The 16,333-nt window shown below is 46.2% G+C and overlaps 1 protein-coding gene across 6 annotated transcripts in view; it reads right to left on the bottom strand.

Annotated features, from left to right (window-relative positions):
• TEP1 (telomerase associated protein 1) overlaps positions 1-16,333 on the bottom strand; it is a 1,162,857-nt gene that overhangs the window by 744,794 nt on the left and 401,730 nt on the right. For all 6 annotated transcript variants that reach the window (XM_078652640.1, XM_078652638.1, XM_078652642.1 and 3 more), the window contains one exon: positions 5,934-6,061. In XM_078652640.1, the coding sequence (XP_078508766.1) occupies positions 5,934-6,061 (128 nt within the window). The remainder of the gene's footprint in view (positions 1-5,933; positions 6,062-16,333) is intronic.

The following is a 16,333-nucleotide window of genomic DNA, read 5'->3' as shown; positions in this document are numbered from 1 at the left end:
TGCCGCAGCCACCGCTGAGTCCCATACGGCAGCGCCTCCAAGAACTGCTCCAGATAGATTTTATCCATGATATCTTCTTTGGAGCTTGTTGCAGGGGTTAGCCATTTGTCGGCCGCTGCTTTCAGGCGGAAGAACAGGGTTTTGGGATTGTCCCCCACCTGACCCCTTTCCTTGCGGAACCGGACGCGGTAGGCTTCCGCGTCCAAACCAAGGTGGTCTAGTATGATGGCTTTAATCTGTCCATACGGAGTCAGTCCAGTGCTATTGGCCACCTGGTAGGCGGCCTGGGCCTCTCCTGTTAACAGGGGTGCGAGGAAGAAGGGCCATTTATCTAAGGGCCATCCACATGCAAGCGCCACCCGCTCGAAATTTATCATGAAGGCGTCCGGATCCTCCCCGGAGGTATACTTTTGTAATGATATGCCGGCAGGAGTAGGAGGGGGTCTTGTCTCTCTGACGGGGTTTGTACCCGGGGCGACGGGTTGTTGTAGGCCCCCTAGTTGTGCCGTCACTGTGTTTCGAAATGCATCCCTGTCCAATTGGGCGGAGGCAAGCTGCTGCTCCACAGCCCACCCCAACTGTTCCTGTCCTTTCACCAACGCCTGTAACATTTCTTCCATCTTAGTGTCCTGGATGGCTGTTTCTATGCTCGCATTCTCCACCACTTGTGGGCTTTTGGCTGGGTTCTCAAACAAACTTACTGACACGGGAGTTCTAGGTAACGATGGCTTTATTGTTTTATATTGTCTCCTCTTTTGTACTGGCACTCTGTAAAATGGTAGCGGGTTGTCGGCGTCCTCAGCTGCTTGATTTGCCGCTCCCTGTCGTCGGAACTCCCGGGGCCTTCTGGGTGTTGTAGGCCTTGAGTCCGCCGTTTTCTCAACTCCCGTCAGGAACGCCGCCCAAAACAGAAAGAAACCAATATTAGGCTATGGTTTAAGTGCGTACTCGGGGTAGGGGAGTGAGGGACCACACGTGCTCTTCAAGACTAGGGTGCCGGTAATGTGAGGGGGGGGTTTGGTGCACCGAAGGTCGTTGGTTGGTGTCACGGAGGTTTACCCCACTTACGGCCCGCCCACCCCGTGAACCGTGACCGTACCTGTTCTAGCCACACTTCATGTGAAGTGTGGCTGGGCGATGCGCCTTCCCGTTGGCCTCCCGGCTTGTCGCTGTAGTCACTGGTCTTTCTCCTCTCGGCTCCGGTCTCCGTCCTCTGCGGTGCCTCTCCCGCCTCCGCTCTCTGATGTTCTGTGCACGTCTCCGCTCCCGACCTCTTCCTCGTCTCTCCCGACTCCTCCAGCTGATGTTCCCCGCTCGTCTCCTCTCCCGACCTCCTCCTCTGCTTTCCCGACTCCTCCTCGACTGCAATCTCCGTTTCTCCGTCCTCCATCCAGCTCCACTCCGCTCCTCTCTCACGCCACCACTCTCCGACTCCTCCGGGTGTAATACACACCTGAGTCTGTTTAGGGCGTTCTTTTACCTCCAGCAGGTGGGCGGGTCCAGGGTCTAGCTCCGCCCAGTTAAAGCAACACGGCTCCTCGGTGTCCTGTAGGGGATGAATCCTGTCCGCAGCCGTTTGCCAGGTTTCTGTGTGCTGCACAAAAAGAGGGGACACAGGTAAAGGTAAGCCGGGAGGGCCCGAGTCCGGGTCCTCCCCGTCACACTCTTCCTTGTAGAAGATACCCAACACCTCTTCCCCAGCGTAGTCCTTTAACCTGTAAATATACAGACCCTCTTTGAGCTCCACACTTTCCACTATAAATATCTCGTCGCTAAATATCTGCTGGTAGCCCTTCGTGAAGACACCTTTCAATTTTGAAATCCTGACGTGCTCTCCTTTTTTAAAAATAGGCTTCTTGACCTTTGTAGCAAAATTGCGCCCGTACACCGTTCTCCATACAGTTAAAACATTACTAGGAGTCACCTCTGCGGGGGCTGTTTTGATGGTTCGGTGATAACTGGCATTATATACATCTAAAAAAAGCCTTAAGAACATCCACGTATCTGTAGGTGTTGCTGGCCGTAAATTACCTCCACATCTTAGACTTTAAAGTTCTGTTAAACCGTTCTACAACAGCAGCTTTTACCTCCGTGTGTGTCACAAAATGTTGAACACCATGATGGTTTAATAATTTCTGAAATGTCTTGTTTAAGAATTCTTTACCAGCGTCGGTTTGTAGTTTTTGAGGAATTCGTCCCCTAGCGAAGATGTCTTTAAAAGCGGCCGTGACACTCGTACCACTTTTATCGTGTAACGCTTCTGCGTAGGCGTACTTGGACAATACGTCTATGACTGTTAAAATATACTGGGCGCCGTTGTTATGTTTTGCTATATCTTAAAGGCTTATGATATCAGCCTGCCACTGATAATCTAATTGTGCATTAACAATTGTTGGGCGTCTCTTAAAACGTCTTCAGGCTGGTTTATGGAGGGAATACGCCTCTCCTCCTGAAAGCCGCGTCTTGACCTGGGCTCTTGTTACATGCTTGTTTTCATCTACAGCCCTTCTATACAGAGCTTCGGCGCTTCCCAAGCCGCCCACCCCACCAGTATCGTAATAAAGTTTTCTTAACCACTCCCCCGGCTTGATATCAACAGCTACACCACAGCCAATGAATGACACTTGTTCTGCGTAAGGACATTTTATTAAAAAATAGTGAATCTTAACAATCATAAACAGAAGGTATTTTACATTTTCACAGTAAACGGTGTAAGAACTGCTTAAACCCTAGTCACCTCGAGGTGTAACATTCTACTACTTCATTTTAAAAAACCCGCTATCAGGGTCCGTTAGGTGTGACATTATTTATTTAAAATAGTCTTCGAGGAGCCAGCGGCCTTATTCTTATATTTTTTTTATACAGCTTGCACACCCGTCTTTCTATGAGTCTTTCTATCATCATTCTATCATTAACCGTGCACACCGCCCGCATACACAGCAGTTTTAAATCGGGATGAGGGTCGTGTTGGGCTTCCGCGAGTGTCGCCGTGATGATCTTAACCATAGCATGTTGAACATATTTCTTTTCAGCTGACAACCCGTAAACTACCCATAGCAGTTTATACATCCGGTGAGGGTCTAACGCACTACATATATAACGGGTTACCCTGTCTCTGTATGCATCGAGCAGACAATCGTGCGCGTCCTGCTTAGGATCATCCGCCTTATGTCCGTAACAAAGATCGTAATAGTCATGTTTGACACACGTTTGCACCACAGCCACTACGAAACCTTTAACAGACTTCAAATCGTCGTAGGATATTGCATGAACTTCTTTTACAACAGCGTCTCTCTTAGAGGCAACAGCCCCCTTCACAGGAACATCAGCACTTTGACTTGTGGAACTTTCAGTCTGGTTTGCACAACATACAGTAAAAATTCACGCTGTCCGTTTTTGTAGGAGACTCCCCGACCTTAGTTCTTTTTGGGGTTCCGCCCTAGGGGGTAAAAGAAGAAAGATTGACGGATCATTAGTTTAGCTGGAGAAATAAAATACAACAGTACGTACCAGACGGTGCATAACAGTTTTCTTACCAAGCTCCGCATTTTCACAGCTCTCTGCGCTCGCTCTGAAATCTTGAGAGTCGCTAATGTCCTGCGAAGCCCCATCATCTTCGACGCTTGTGCCGGGTTGTTGCAGAACGACCTTCTCAACAGCAGTCTGCTCACGAAGATCCATGTCTTCATAGACGGTGTTTTAGGATGTTCTACAGCTTTTTTAACAGCGGTTATGCCGTAGGCGCATCCCTCGGCGGTCACTCTGAAATCCTGAGAGTCGCTAATGTCCTCCGAAAACCCATCATCTTCGACTGGTGTACCTGACGCCTGCACGACGTCCTTCTCGTGATTCGCATCCTCCTGAAAACCAAGGTCTTCATAGATGGGTGTGGCAGGCAGAACTACCCGATCTCCCAAGCTGTCCTGCTCCACAAACTCGAATCCCTCAGACGCGCTGTCATTACAAGAGTCTTCACTCCCGCTGCTATCGCCCTTAATAGGGGATATACAACAGTCACAATCCTTGGGACGAGGGGTTTCCATACTCCGACACAGGTCAGCGTCAAAACCAGTAACGTCGCAGCCTTGATCCCCAGATGATTCTTGTTGAGCATTCTCATCCACCACCGGGGGTGGCAAGCAGCTGTAATATCTATTGATAGTGGTCTGGGACCCACCCCACATAGGGCCTTTCATGACGGGGTTGTATCGCTTCATTCCCTTTTCTTTTTTTCTTGCTGTGGGAACTGCGGCATATTCAGGATTCCGGTTGCTGTACAATACTCCTAAGGAGGCTTATATGTATCCTAAATAGCCCCCAAAAAAGGGCGTACCCTCTACTACACAACTATGTCATACACGCGTCATAGGGCTATGGTTCGCCGAGGACTCCAAAAGAAGCACCGCCCCCTGCACGCCCCCCCTTGAGGACCCCATGCTGTACCCTTTTTATTTCCAGGGACTTGAGGCCTGTCACTTTTCCGGACACGCAGCTTTTTCCTGCCACACATGTCACTTTTCCGGACAAACCACTCACTTTTTCCTGCCACACTGAGGGGGGCGGGGGTCCCTGGGGGGGACCTGTCACTTTTCCGGGCATGAATGGGGATTAAGGGTATCAGCTTTTACTACTAGCCTTCATGCCACACACAGGGTACCAGTACCTGAAGTAGTTAGCCCACAGTACATAAAAATGTTATAAGGAAGGCCTGTGAATAAGCAATGGTAGAAAGATCACTGAAAAACAGAAAATAATTAATATAAATGTCAAGAGGTGTTCTGTCTGGACTGCTCCTTTTGGGGCAGAACCACACCATTCCACCATCCACCTTTTTGTTTTGCTTTTCTAGATCACAGGGAATGGTGGTGTGGCACCAAGATGCTCTACGGAGGCAAGGAATGGGCCCACGGACGGACTCCAACTCTGCCCTACGGTTGTGCTTTTGTACGTACCTCTGTTCCATGGGAAGAATGGACATCACCAAGCACTGGAAAAGAAGAGGGTTTGATGTAGCAGTTTGGCCTACATACCAATAAATGAGCAGCTGTGGATCTGGAGCAAGTTGATCCAGAGCGCAAGATCACAAGGGAAGCACAAGTAGCTCAATGGGGTCGACTTAGAATAACACGAACTACGAATTCCAGTTTGATGCCAGTAACATATTGTGCATATGATTTTGATGGTAGGCGAGAGAAAAGTACTTCATAGGAAGGCAGTCTCCTGGAGTAAAAAGTGGAAGAAGGAGTGATGAACGGGTATTGCCTAAAGTGCTCTGCTTGCAGGGAATGTACAGTATGCTGAACATTTGCATGGGTCATATGTATAACACCGGACACTCAGTGCTGGACACACTATCTACTGCTGGACCGAGCCTTACATTTAGTCATAAAATTATCATGTAACATGGGTTCCAGGGAGCTGGTACTAAACTGGTCAGAGAAAACTTTCTTGGGTACACCTGCCATGGGAGGTGAATTCTGGATTCACTTGGTCTTCACATTGTTATAGTACATATTGCATCGATGCATGGCTTGTAGTTTGTACATTGTGGAATGTAGGCTCTGCGTTTCCCCAGGTCTTAAATTTCTCATTGAACAAGGTTTCTGGGTATAACTTACTCATACATTTGGCATGGACTTAAGATTTTAAGTCACATTTGGTATTACACATAGCATAAAAGGTAACACATTCTGAAACTTTCTGCCAGGTTGCACAATATACAATTAGGGATTGATTTAGAGCTTAGTAGACTGGTTATTCTGTCATAAATGTGACAGATATCCCATCCATCTTATTACAAGTGCCTTATTACATTATCCTATGGGAGTTGAAATAACGTGGGCAGGGTAGCTGTCACATTTGTGGCAGAGTAACCCTGTCCACCAAATTCTAAATAAGACCCAAAGTCATTGAATTGGTACACAAGATCTCACCTGCTTCCCTGCTCTGGCTGTAAATTAATGAACAGGGAGTCTGCGTTGACCTGGCGCCGGTACAAGTTTAAGGCAGACATGAAGAAGGAATCCACACAGTGATCATTGATCATCAGGAAAGTGTCCACCTAAAAACAGAAAACAAGATTTAAAGCATCTTGAAAAACAAGCACCCACTAGTGTGAACATAAACACTCTGCACTGAACCCATTACATTGAAACTGTGCTTTGCTCCAATACAATTTTTGGGGAAATTTCCAATTCATTATTATCAATGGCAAAGTACATGTTTGTTTGGGAACACCACTTAAATTAACCAATAAAAATCAAATTGCGTTTGAAAATTCTCTATCATTCATGCAAAAATCTTAAATTTTTTATCAACCTCAAAAGCATCTTGGACCAAAAAATTGGAGAAAGAGTAATTCTGTTGCTTCCTGCTTAGAGACACAAATATGGAGAAACCTTAATGTACTGATAAAACACCATATCCGTGTAAGGATATATAAAAGGACTGCTTGCCTAAAACATACAAATGACTACTACTACGTGTGATACATGTAATTCATGCTGAATGATAAGGTACAATGGTCTATTAGATGTTGTGTTTAATGATAGAAACAACAGAGGAGTGACTTAGTGGAAAATGAAGAGAAAAAAGTGCTAATAGAACTCAAGAAGAAATTGTTGGCTCCTTCAGTATTGTGATAGTGGTTGATTAATCCCACAATCACACGTGCATTGTGTCTAGTCTTTAACAACCTAGTAACACCCGTCCTGGTCCCTTACCAAGAGGTACCCAACGGGTACATGACTCGCAGACTGGGAAAAATTGAGGGAATTAAAACGCAGCAGGATAAGGGCTATATTACATGGGACCATGATTAAGGAGTATCTGACTAATAATGCTGCTCCGAAGGGGCTGCTAGTTACCAATGCCCCGAGAATATTCCTTGAGGATGCAGTTTTCCGCAGAGAGTGGGCACAGATCGCGTGGCACTGCACACGGGATTGGGGTATTTTAATCATCAAGACGGCACTACGACTTTCGGAAGCACTCATGGTAGAAATACAGACCACAGAAGCCCACTTCAAAGCCACCATCACTGGGTATAAAAAAAGACTCGACGAGCTCAATAAAGAACAGAATGAGTTCAGAGAGAATTTAGCCCAGTCCAAATCACAAAAATTACAAAAAGATCTAAAGAGATGGTCTTATGCTAAAGTGTATTCTTACTCCACACCTGAATTCACCCCTTCTACGAATGCAGGGTATAACTCGGACTCCTCCGCAGACTCCAATACAAGTGGTTCAAGCACTGATAGCACTGGGAGACGGGCAAGTGGAAGGGGCAGATGAAGAGGGAGAGGACGAGGCCAACAACAATTTGCTGCCGACCCACATCCCTCAACCTGGCACATACCATTCCCCCAACAAGGGATGGGTCCTTACCATCCCAATCCTTACCAGTCCCCATTCCCTCCTATGATGGGCTGGAACCCACATTTCATGCCATATCCACCAATGAACCAACCAGGATACCCACATCCTTTTCAGGACAGAGGCAGGCGGGGCAATCGTTGGAGACAAAAAGGAACCAACCAAGTCCACTGGGGCCAAGCAGAGAGCACAGGGGATCTCACCAAGACGACAGCAGGGGACCAGAGACCAGGCCCCAGCAATGCGAAACCCTAGTAGTCAACCTTTCATCTCATAATCTCTCGATGGGAGAAAGTGCAGTCTTAGAGAAAGGACTGGGGTTCATCCCCACGCCCCGGCTAGACCGGTTTAAACTCCATTGTGAGTTGAGGCAGTTCTTTAGAAAACTGCGACTGAGGAACTATTTTGAATCCGCTGAAAAAGATCAAGCGGTAGGGACAGAAAGTGATACCAACTTCAAGTTGAAATCAACCTTTTCACCTCCTCCACACACTGTCTCACCAGAGATCTTGGCCTTCGAACAGGCAGTGTTTAAGGAAGTAGAGCAACTGCAAGAACCAACCCCCTTTAAAAATCTAACCGCAGATGAGTTCAAGGCGATCCAATCCTTGAAGAAGAATAACAATATCATCATAAAAAGTGCGGATAAGGGGGTGGCATCGTGATTCTCAATAAGGGTGATTACGATGCAGAATGCCTGCGCCTTTTGAACAACGTAACCAACTACATCCCCTTAGAGACGGATCCGACGGACGACCTGAGAGACAAAATCTGTGAACTAGTTTCGACAGCTGAAAGGGATGGCTGTATCACAAAGAAGGAGGCAGATTTTTTGACGACTTTGGAAGGACGGGTGCCGTACTTTTATGTACTACCAAAAACTCACAAGAACATACTACCCCCTCCCGGAAGACCGATTGTTTCTGGCCTAGGTTCACTCCTGGAACCTCTTTCTAAATATTGTGGTTTCTTTTTACGACCTATTATCCAATCCACAAGTACCTATCTGAAGGATACTAAAAGCTTCCTGTCACTATTGAGGACGATCACCTTACCCAACAATCTATGCTTTCTTGTCTCGATGGACATCGAGAGTTTATATACCTGCATTCCGCAGGATGAGACCATCAAGGTTGTGAAAGAAGCCCTTGACAGAACACCCTGGGATTTCAACACATCCAGGGAATTCATAATTGATTGCACCACCCTTGCCTTGAAACGCAACTTTTTCGAGCATGATGGAAAGATCTACCTGCAAGCCACGGGGACCTCGATGGGCAGCACTTTTGCCCCTTCGGTGGCAGGTCTCTATGTTTTCGATTTTGAGTCCAAGTACATCTCGAGTCCACAGAACCCATATGGCAATAACATCATCTTATGGCAACGCTATATAGATGATGTTTTTTTAATTTGGCAAGGTGAGGAGGCTATTTAGTTTGATTTTTTTGCATGGCTCAACAGGTGCGACAACCATCTAAGATTCACCCATGAACATTCAAGGGATGAACTGACTTTTTGGGATGTCAGGATCAGCAGAAAGGACGACCGGCTTGAAACCACTACCTTTTACAAGCCGACTGCCAAAAACAATCTGCTGCATTTTACCAGCTATCATCCCAGAGCCCTACGGGAGAACCTCCCGTATGGGCAGTATCTCAGGATACGTCGGAACTGTAGTAATCTTACTGAGTATAAATTTCAAGCCAATGCACTTTCTGCTAAACTGAAAAACAGAGGATATCCCCAAGGGATAATCAATAAGATCCAACAGAGGGATTCTTTGTTGGATGATAATACCCCGAAAGAGAATGAGGAGATCCCTTTAACATGCGTGACTACCTTTAACTCACTATCCAACGCAGTGAGTAAAAGCATCAGTAAAAACTGGAGAATCATCACCAGTAATAAACCTGATTGGAAAAAGCCTCTTTTCTCTTACAAGAGAGCAACTAGCCTCAAGGACTCCTTGGTCCATACACGACCACGAAATGAAAGAACTGACCACTCTACACCTAGTGTACTCAATGCATGGGGCTTACCACCAGTGAAAGGACACTACCCGTGTGGTAATTGCAATGTGTGCCACCTTACTTCCAATACTAAACACCTGGATCTGGCTGATGGCACACGATGGGAACAACGCAGCCACACGAACTGCAACACCACCAACGTGGTGTACCTAATAACGTGTAGATGTAGTCTTCAGTATGTAGGAATGACATCACGACGCATCAAAATCAGAATATGCGAACACCGAAGCAATATACGGTGTAAAAAAGCCTCAACTAAACTAACAGCACATTTTCTACATCTAAACCACACACCAAATGATTTACAGTGGACCATTCTGGAGCATCAAGAAAATGGATCCGAAGCCTCACTTTTTGAAAAGGAGCAACGCTGGGTATATCGCCTTGGCACCAACAGAGTTGGTCTCAATGACGATATACCTTGGGGCAGCGTATTAAGAAGATAGGACAGTATACATACAACATCGGACATGTAATTTCTCAGCATGATGCAACCTTCCTTTAAAAAAAAACCCGTTACCCCTCCACCCTTCCTCTTTATATGCAATCAATCAGTGAGCCAGGGTGGGAGGGAGTCAATAACACCTCTCAGGGTTAATATCTCTTTGGTCTGTTTAGTTTGATTCCACTAGGGACCCTGCATTTTGCCAGGGTAGTCCTATTGATATTCAGTACCAATCTCACGCTCGTGATATTACTGAATTCCTTCTTTGTGATTCCTTCTTATTATACATATTTTTACATATTTTTTGTGTATTAGTATATCAATCAGGGGATCTTAGTGAATATTATAATCCCCAAGGAGTCTATTTTCAACGAGGGTCTTCACCGTGTCTCGAACCCCTACATTTGTTCACCTTTAAGGGATTGTATCACTTTAAATGCCCGGGGTAGGGACCACGTGACGCGATCCCACTGAACCCACGTGATGTACTTTGGCCATCCAGGTGGATATATGATTAAATCCAGCCCCCACCTCCATACCAGCATTGCCGGGAGGCAGCAGCCTAGAACGTAGGTTTTGGGCGGGGAGCCGCGAGTGCCGAAGTAAGTCCTTAATGGTTCGTTCTTTGCTCCATTGCACCTGTACGGAGCATGGGCTTCCCGCAGACTGATTGAGAGCTGACTGATTCACGCTTTCTTTTTCTAGATAGCCACCGCGTGAAACAGACCCGCGCTGCCCTCACTGAAGGGGCGTGTCATCGTCTCTTTTACAGTGAGTACCAACGGCTTCGGAGTAAGCAGACCACTTTAGCATCTAGTTCCCCGGGTGGAGGGGAAAGCCCTTGGGTTTATGTACATTCTCCCGTCTTTTTATGAACTTAGACAACGAAATTTCTCTATCATTACTCAACTGCAACTAGAAAACTGGCACTAACTAAATGTACAAGGTTAGTCCTGCTGAAGTTAGTCGCAGGGTGTTCACGTGTCTTGCCCCGCAAATCGCTGGCCGAGTCGGCCGGATATTCGGGCATATTGTCTCAAGAATTAGAGCAAGCACATTTTGAATTAGTTAGAGGACTTACCACCGGAATCAAACGATGGCATACATTCCTTTTATTTAAGAAATGTTAAGATCCTCACTATTAATATTGTCTTTTGTGATCATTGGACCTGACCCTGAGATGCGATTATGTGTTATTGTCTGTCTTTTTCTTTCCTTACAGGTTTCCTATGATTATTCCTGCTAAAGGCAGGGGATAACTACGGATACTGATGTGTGAATCCTCACATATTTTTTATATGAAATAAAACTGTTTTTCACATTTAGAGCCTCCCGGGAGGGTGCACCTTAGCGCGCGCACACCACCGGAGGACTTTATGTTAGGTCCTGAAGAATGCTGAGCAAATTGCATTGATTACAGCAGAAACATGTCGACCATTTTCTCATAGGACTCCGGTTCCCTAATTTAGAACCTTGTGTAGTCCGCTCACTTTGCTTTTAGCCAATGCGGGTTGACCGTTATTAAAGATTTTTGTGAAGGTTACAACCTCCGCATTTTTTAATTACACTAGCACACTCACGCATAGTCACTCTTAATTTGGGCACTGTCACACTCACCACATCCCGCTCCGCTGTAACCAGGCGTTGTAGCACGCTAGGGTGACACTCGGTCACCCTAGCGGGGACCCGATGATGAAGCATGTCACCAACTAGTGGTGAGTGAGGGTCCTTCTTAAAGATAAGAGTTTTTCCCTTCTCTTTAAAGCTAATTGTGGTGGAGTCATGTACCCGTTGGGTACCTCTTGGTAAGGGACCAGGACGGGTGTTACTAGGTTGTTAAAGACTAGACACAATGCACGTGTGATTGTGGGATTAATCAACCACTATCACAATACTGAAGGAGCCAACAATTTCTTCTTGAGTTCTATTAGCACTTTTTTCTCTTCATTTTCCACTAAGTCACTCCTCTGTTATTTGCAAATTAGCTTGGGGTACAGGAGTGTCTACTCATGCCCTTTCTCTCTTGTTGTTAACTAACTCTAATGATAGAAACAGTCATTAGTATAAATATGTGTTTTAGAAGACAAGGACTTTACAGATAGAAAAAAAATTCTGTTTTTTTACCATGTTCAATAAAAAATACTTCTTGGTTGCTGCACTAGTCTCTAAAACCCATAATCTATTTTCTAGATAACATTTATTAAACATCTAACTTTTCATCAGATGGGACTTGCACACTTTGGCAATAGTTCTAAAACTGAATGATCTGAGAAGCTGTTTGGTTAACTCAACAGTTGCTCTAATTCAAGGTCTGATGATATTTTAATGAGATTTATGCCTGGTTGCGTAACAAGAGTCATTTCTAATATTTGGATCTCCAAAGACCTATTAAGTCTAGCACATTCTGACACAAGTTGAGGAACCCTGCTGTTTTGATCAGATCTGCATTTGATTGAATGTTGGAGGGTCAATTTCGGGTTGCTGCACGAAATTGAAATTACCCTCAATAATTATCTTGTCAGTTAACTGCAAAAGAGACTGAAAAAGATCTGTTAATGGTGCAGGATTACCTTCTACAAAGGTGTATAAACTAGCATTAGTAAGTAACTAGTGGCCAATAGTGCAATTAATCCAAGCCCACCGTCCTTTATCTGTCTGAAAGCTATGTATCTTAGCCTAGAGTCTTTTGGCCAAAAATAGTGATCAACTCTTCTTTGGGAGCACCTATTGTAGATGAGAATCGAAGTCAGACTACTTATTAAACATGGGCAAATGTGAAAGAAAACTTGTGGAGATGTGCGTTTCCCATACAAAAATAACAGCAGGACTGTGTTAACACCAAAGTTTCATTAGCATGTATATTGTGCCTGTTAAGCCCGCTTACATAGAACAATATGATCTTTAAGTTACCTGCTGAAATAAGGAAAAATCTACATGATTTCCAGGACGTTCAAGGCAATTATGCATTGCCCACTTGGCCAGAAGCAAAAGTATAATCTATTGCTAGAAAGTCCTGAAAAATATGTAGGCTGCTCGATTTTCGATCCTCTTAATTCAAGCACAAATGATTGGAAAAATATGATTCATATCGACCCATTAGTCTCTTGAATTCCAATTATAAAATCATTTCTAAACTTATAGCTAAAAGAAGTAATAGAATAGCAGGTGAGTTGATCCAGTAAGTCAAAATGGTTTTATAGTGGACCACAACTATATGCCAACAACGAATATTTACATGAAACTTAACTTTTTTTTTTAATACCACTGAGACTCCAGCAGCGATATTTTTATTAGACATAAAGAAGGATTTGGATTTTGTGTGCTGGGAGAGCCCTTTTTTATTTTACAAAGTTTTGGCTTTCCCTCACAGATTATAAATATTTAAAAATATAAACACTTCATATATCTGCACCCTAAAACAACATTTTGGAACTAAACATGGGTGTCCACCTATCTCCGTTTTTATTCACCCTTTTTATTCAATCAATCAGGATTTATAAAGCACGGCTAATCACCCGAGCAGGTATCCAGGTACTTGCAGGCCCTTATAAATTATTCGAAAAGCCAGGTCTTAAGGACCATTCGGAATTCCGGAAGTGAGGTGACGGTCCGGGGGTGCTGTTCCAGGTATTTGCTCTGATGTGGTAGAAGGAGAGTCCTCCATTCCTGCTTTGGTAAATGCAGGGAGTATGGGCAAGTGAAAGAGAGTCAGAGCGTAGTCTTATTGATGGTTGGTGGAAGTCCAGGCAGTGGTTAATGTAGGCGTGTCCTTATTTGTGTAGAGCCTTGTGTGCGTGGGTCAGCAGCTTCAATTGGCATGTGTTATGGACGGGGAGCCAGCGGAGTTTCCTGAGGTGGGGTGTGATGTGGGGTCGTGGGGACGTCGGGTAAGGCTGATGATTAGTCTTACTGCAGTGTTCTGTATGGTCTGAAGTCTCTGTAGAAGGTGTGCAGCTCTTCCCACGTAGAGGGCATTGCCGTAGTCCAGTCGGCTGGTGATGAGTGCTTGTGTCACGGTGCGTCTCATGTGTAAGGAAAGCCACTTGAAGATCTTATGTAGCATGGGCAGAGTGAGGAAGCAGATGGAGGAGACCGTGTTGATCTGTGATTTCATGGTAAGCTTGTAATCAATGAGGATTCTGAGGTTTCAGACGTGGTTGGAGGGAGTGGGTTACGGGTACTAGGTCTGATGTCCACCAGTAGTCGTCGTTGCCAAAGATCAGTACTTCTATCTTGTCTGTGTTCAGCTGCAGGCAGTTGCTCTTCATCAGGTCTGCGACGTTTGTCATGCATCTGTGAAAGCTGGTTCTGGTGGGGTCATCGGTGGGTAAGAGGCTGAGTTGGGTGTCGTCTGAGTAGGAATATTATGTTGAGACCGTTGGATCTAACTAGGTTGGCCCGCGGGGTCATATATGCATTGAAGAGTATGGGGCGGAGGGATGAGACCTTGGAGACACTGCAGGTGATCTCCTTGGGTTCATAGGTAAAAGTTGGGAGGTGGTTCGTCTGGGTTCTTCTAGTGAGGAAAAAGGTGATCCATCTGAGCGCGTCCCCTTGTATGCTGATGTGGTGGAGTCTTTTGATCAGTGTGTGGTAGGATACAGTGTTGAAGGCTGCGAGCGATCAAGGAGGATCAAAGCTGCTGTTTCTCCTCAGTCTAGAGGTTTTGGATGTCGTCGGTGGTAGCGATCAGGGCGGGTTCGGTGGTGTGATTGCAGCAGAAGCCGGAATCGAGTAGCTGGTTCTGCTCCAGGTGTGTCATGAGTTAATTGTTGATGATCTTTTCCAGTACCTTTGCTGCGAATGGGAGGAGGGAGATTGGCTGGTAGTTTTTGAGTTCACTGGGGTTGGCGAAGGGTTTTTGGAGCAGTAGTCTGACTTCGGCGTGATTCCAGGCAATAGGTGTGAGTAGGGTGACAAGTCCCTGGCCGATCCTTTGGGTTCCAAGGTTGAAGATGTGGTGCAGGCATGGGTCTGGGGAGCGCCTGCTTGGATGGAGTTCATGGTGGAGGTGGTGTCCTGGCAGAGGGGGATGGTTCAGGTGGTCAGTGTGTGTTTCGTGTCAGTTACGGTGGTGGCGTATCGGCCAAGGAAATCTGTAGGTGTGGGTTGGGGTTCGAAGTTTATGTATATGGTTGCGATCTGGTCATGAAATAAGCGGGTGAGGTTGTTTGCTGTCTCCGTTCGCTGTTCTTAGTTCTTGGGTGTACCAGCTGGCCTTTTTTAGATGATTTTCTCTGGATGTTGCTCTTGAGGGGGGCGTTGCTGTCTGCGCAATTGGTGATCCAGGCTTTGAAGTTGTTCACTCCCTGTTCGAGACTGGTGGCGGTAGCAGGGTTGGGCGTTCACCCAGTTGGTTTCTGGGACTTTATTCCACCTCCAGTGGGGGGAGTTGGTCATCTTGGGGGTGGACGTGTGGGGGCTGTAGATGCAGAAGTGGATGATGGAGTGATCCGTCCACGTGAGTTCTGTGACATGGATGTATTTGAAGTGGTTGCAGGAGGTAAAAAGTTGATCCAGCATATGTCCTGAAGTGTGTAGGGTTGTGGACAATCTGGGTCAATCAGAGGCTCCTCATACTGTTGAGGTGGTGTGCAGTCTTTTTGTAATTGAGGTCATCGATGGGGAAATTTAGGTTGCCACGGAATATGTAGTCCTGGGAGTCAACGGCTAGGGGCGCAATGAAGTCAATGATGGTGTTGTAGCAGCTGCAGTGCTGGCCTGGAGGTCGATATGCAAGGATGCCTCTGATGGTCATCTTGTCGTCCCTGTGGAGCTTGAAGTTGAGATGTTCTATGGGGTGGTGGTGGTATTGGTGTTCTAGGTGGTGGTGGTAAACTGTATGGTCTCTTTATGGATGATGGCTCTTCCTCCTCCCATCTTGTTGGTGCTGTACTGGTCATTGATTTTATATCTCTCAGGGATCGGGGCGGATGTGGGGTTGAGCCAGGACACAGTGAAGAAGACTGTCAGGTGCGAGGGTGGCAATCAGGTCCCTTAATTCAGTGTAATGCTTGCATAGTGAGTGTGTGTTGAGAAGGGCGCATGAGAGTTGGTGTTTTTGCTCAGGTGGTGTCTGTGGTGCGTTTGTGGTGGGGCTGGGTGGTGGGCTGGTGTGTGTGTGTGCGCGCAGAGGCAGGTGACGTGGCAGTGGGTGCAGGTGAAAGGCCCTACCGTGGGGTGTGGGTTCACGCTGTGTCAGTGTTTGTTGTGGCATCGAGGGTGTAGAGCTCTGCAATGGTGTATCTTTGGGGAGCGGGAGGGCCAGAGGTCATGGCACTGGGTGTGGTCCAGGCGAGGACGGGTACAGACAGGCTTGTCTTTGGCACACCTTTGATGGGCCAATGGCACACCCGTGGTGTGCATCCAGTGCACGGTCGCACTGTGGCCAGCATTAAGTAGGTTCTGGGGTGGGCGGGGCTTCCATTAATGGAAGAGCGCTGAGTGAGAAAACCAAGTCTGGAAAACCCGGGCAGTTGCGGTC

This window comes from Lissotriton helveticus, chromosome 7 (genome assembly GCF_964261635.1).
Source record: "Lissotriton helveticus chromosome 7, aLisHel1.1, whole genome shotgun sequence".
In the NCBI taxonomy this organism is placed as follows: domain Eukaryota; kingdom Metazoa; phylum Chordata; class Amphibia; order Caudata; family Salamandridae; genus Lissotriton; species Lissotriton helveticus.
This window is presented reverse-complemented; position numbering and strand designations above follow the sequence as displayed.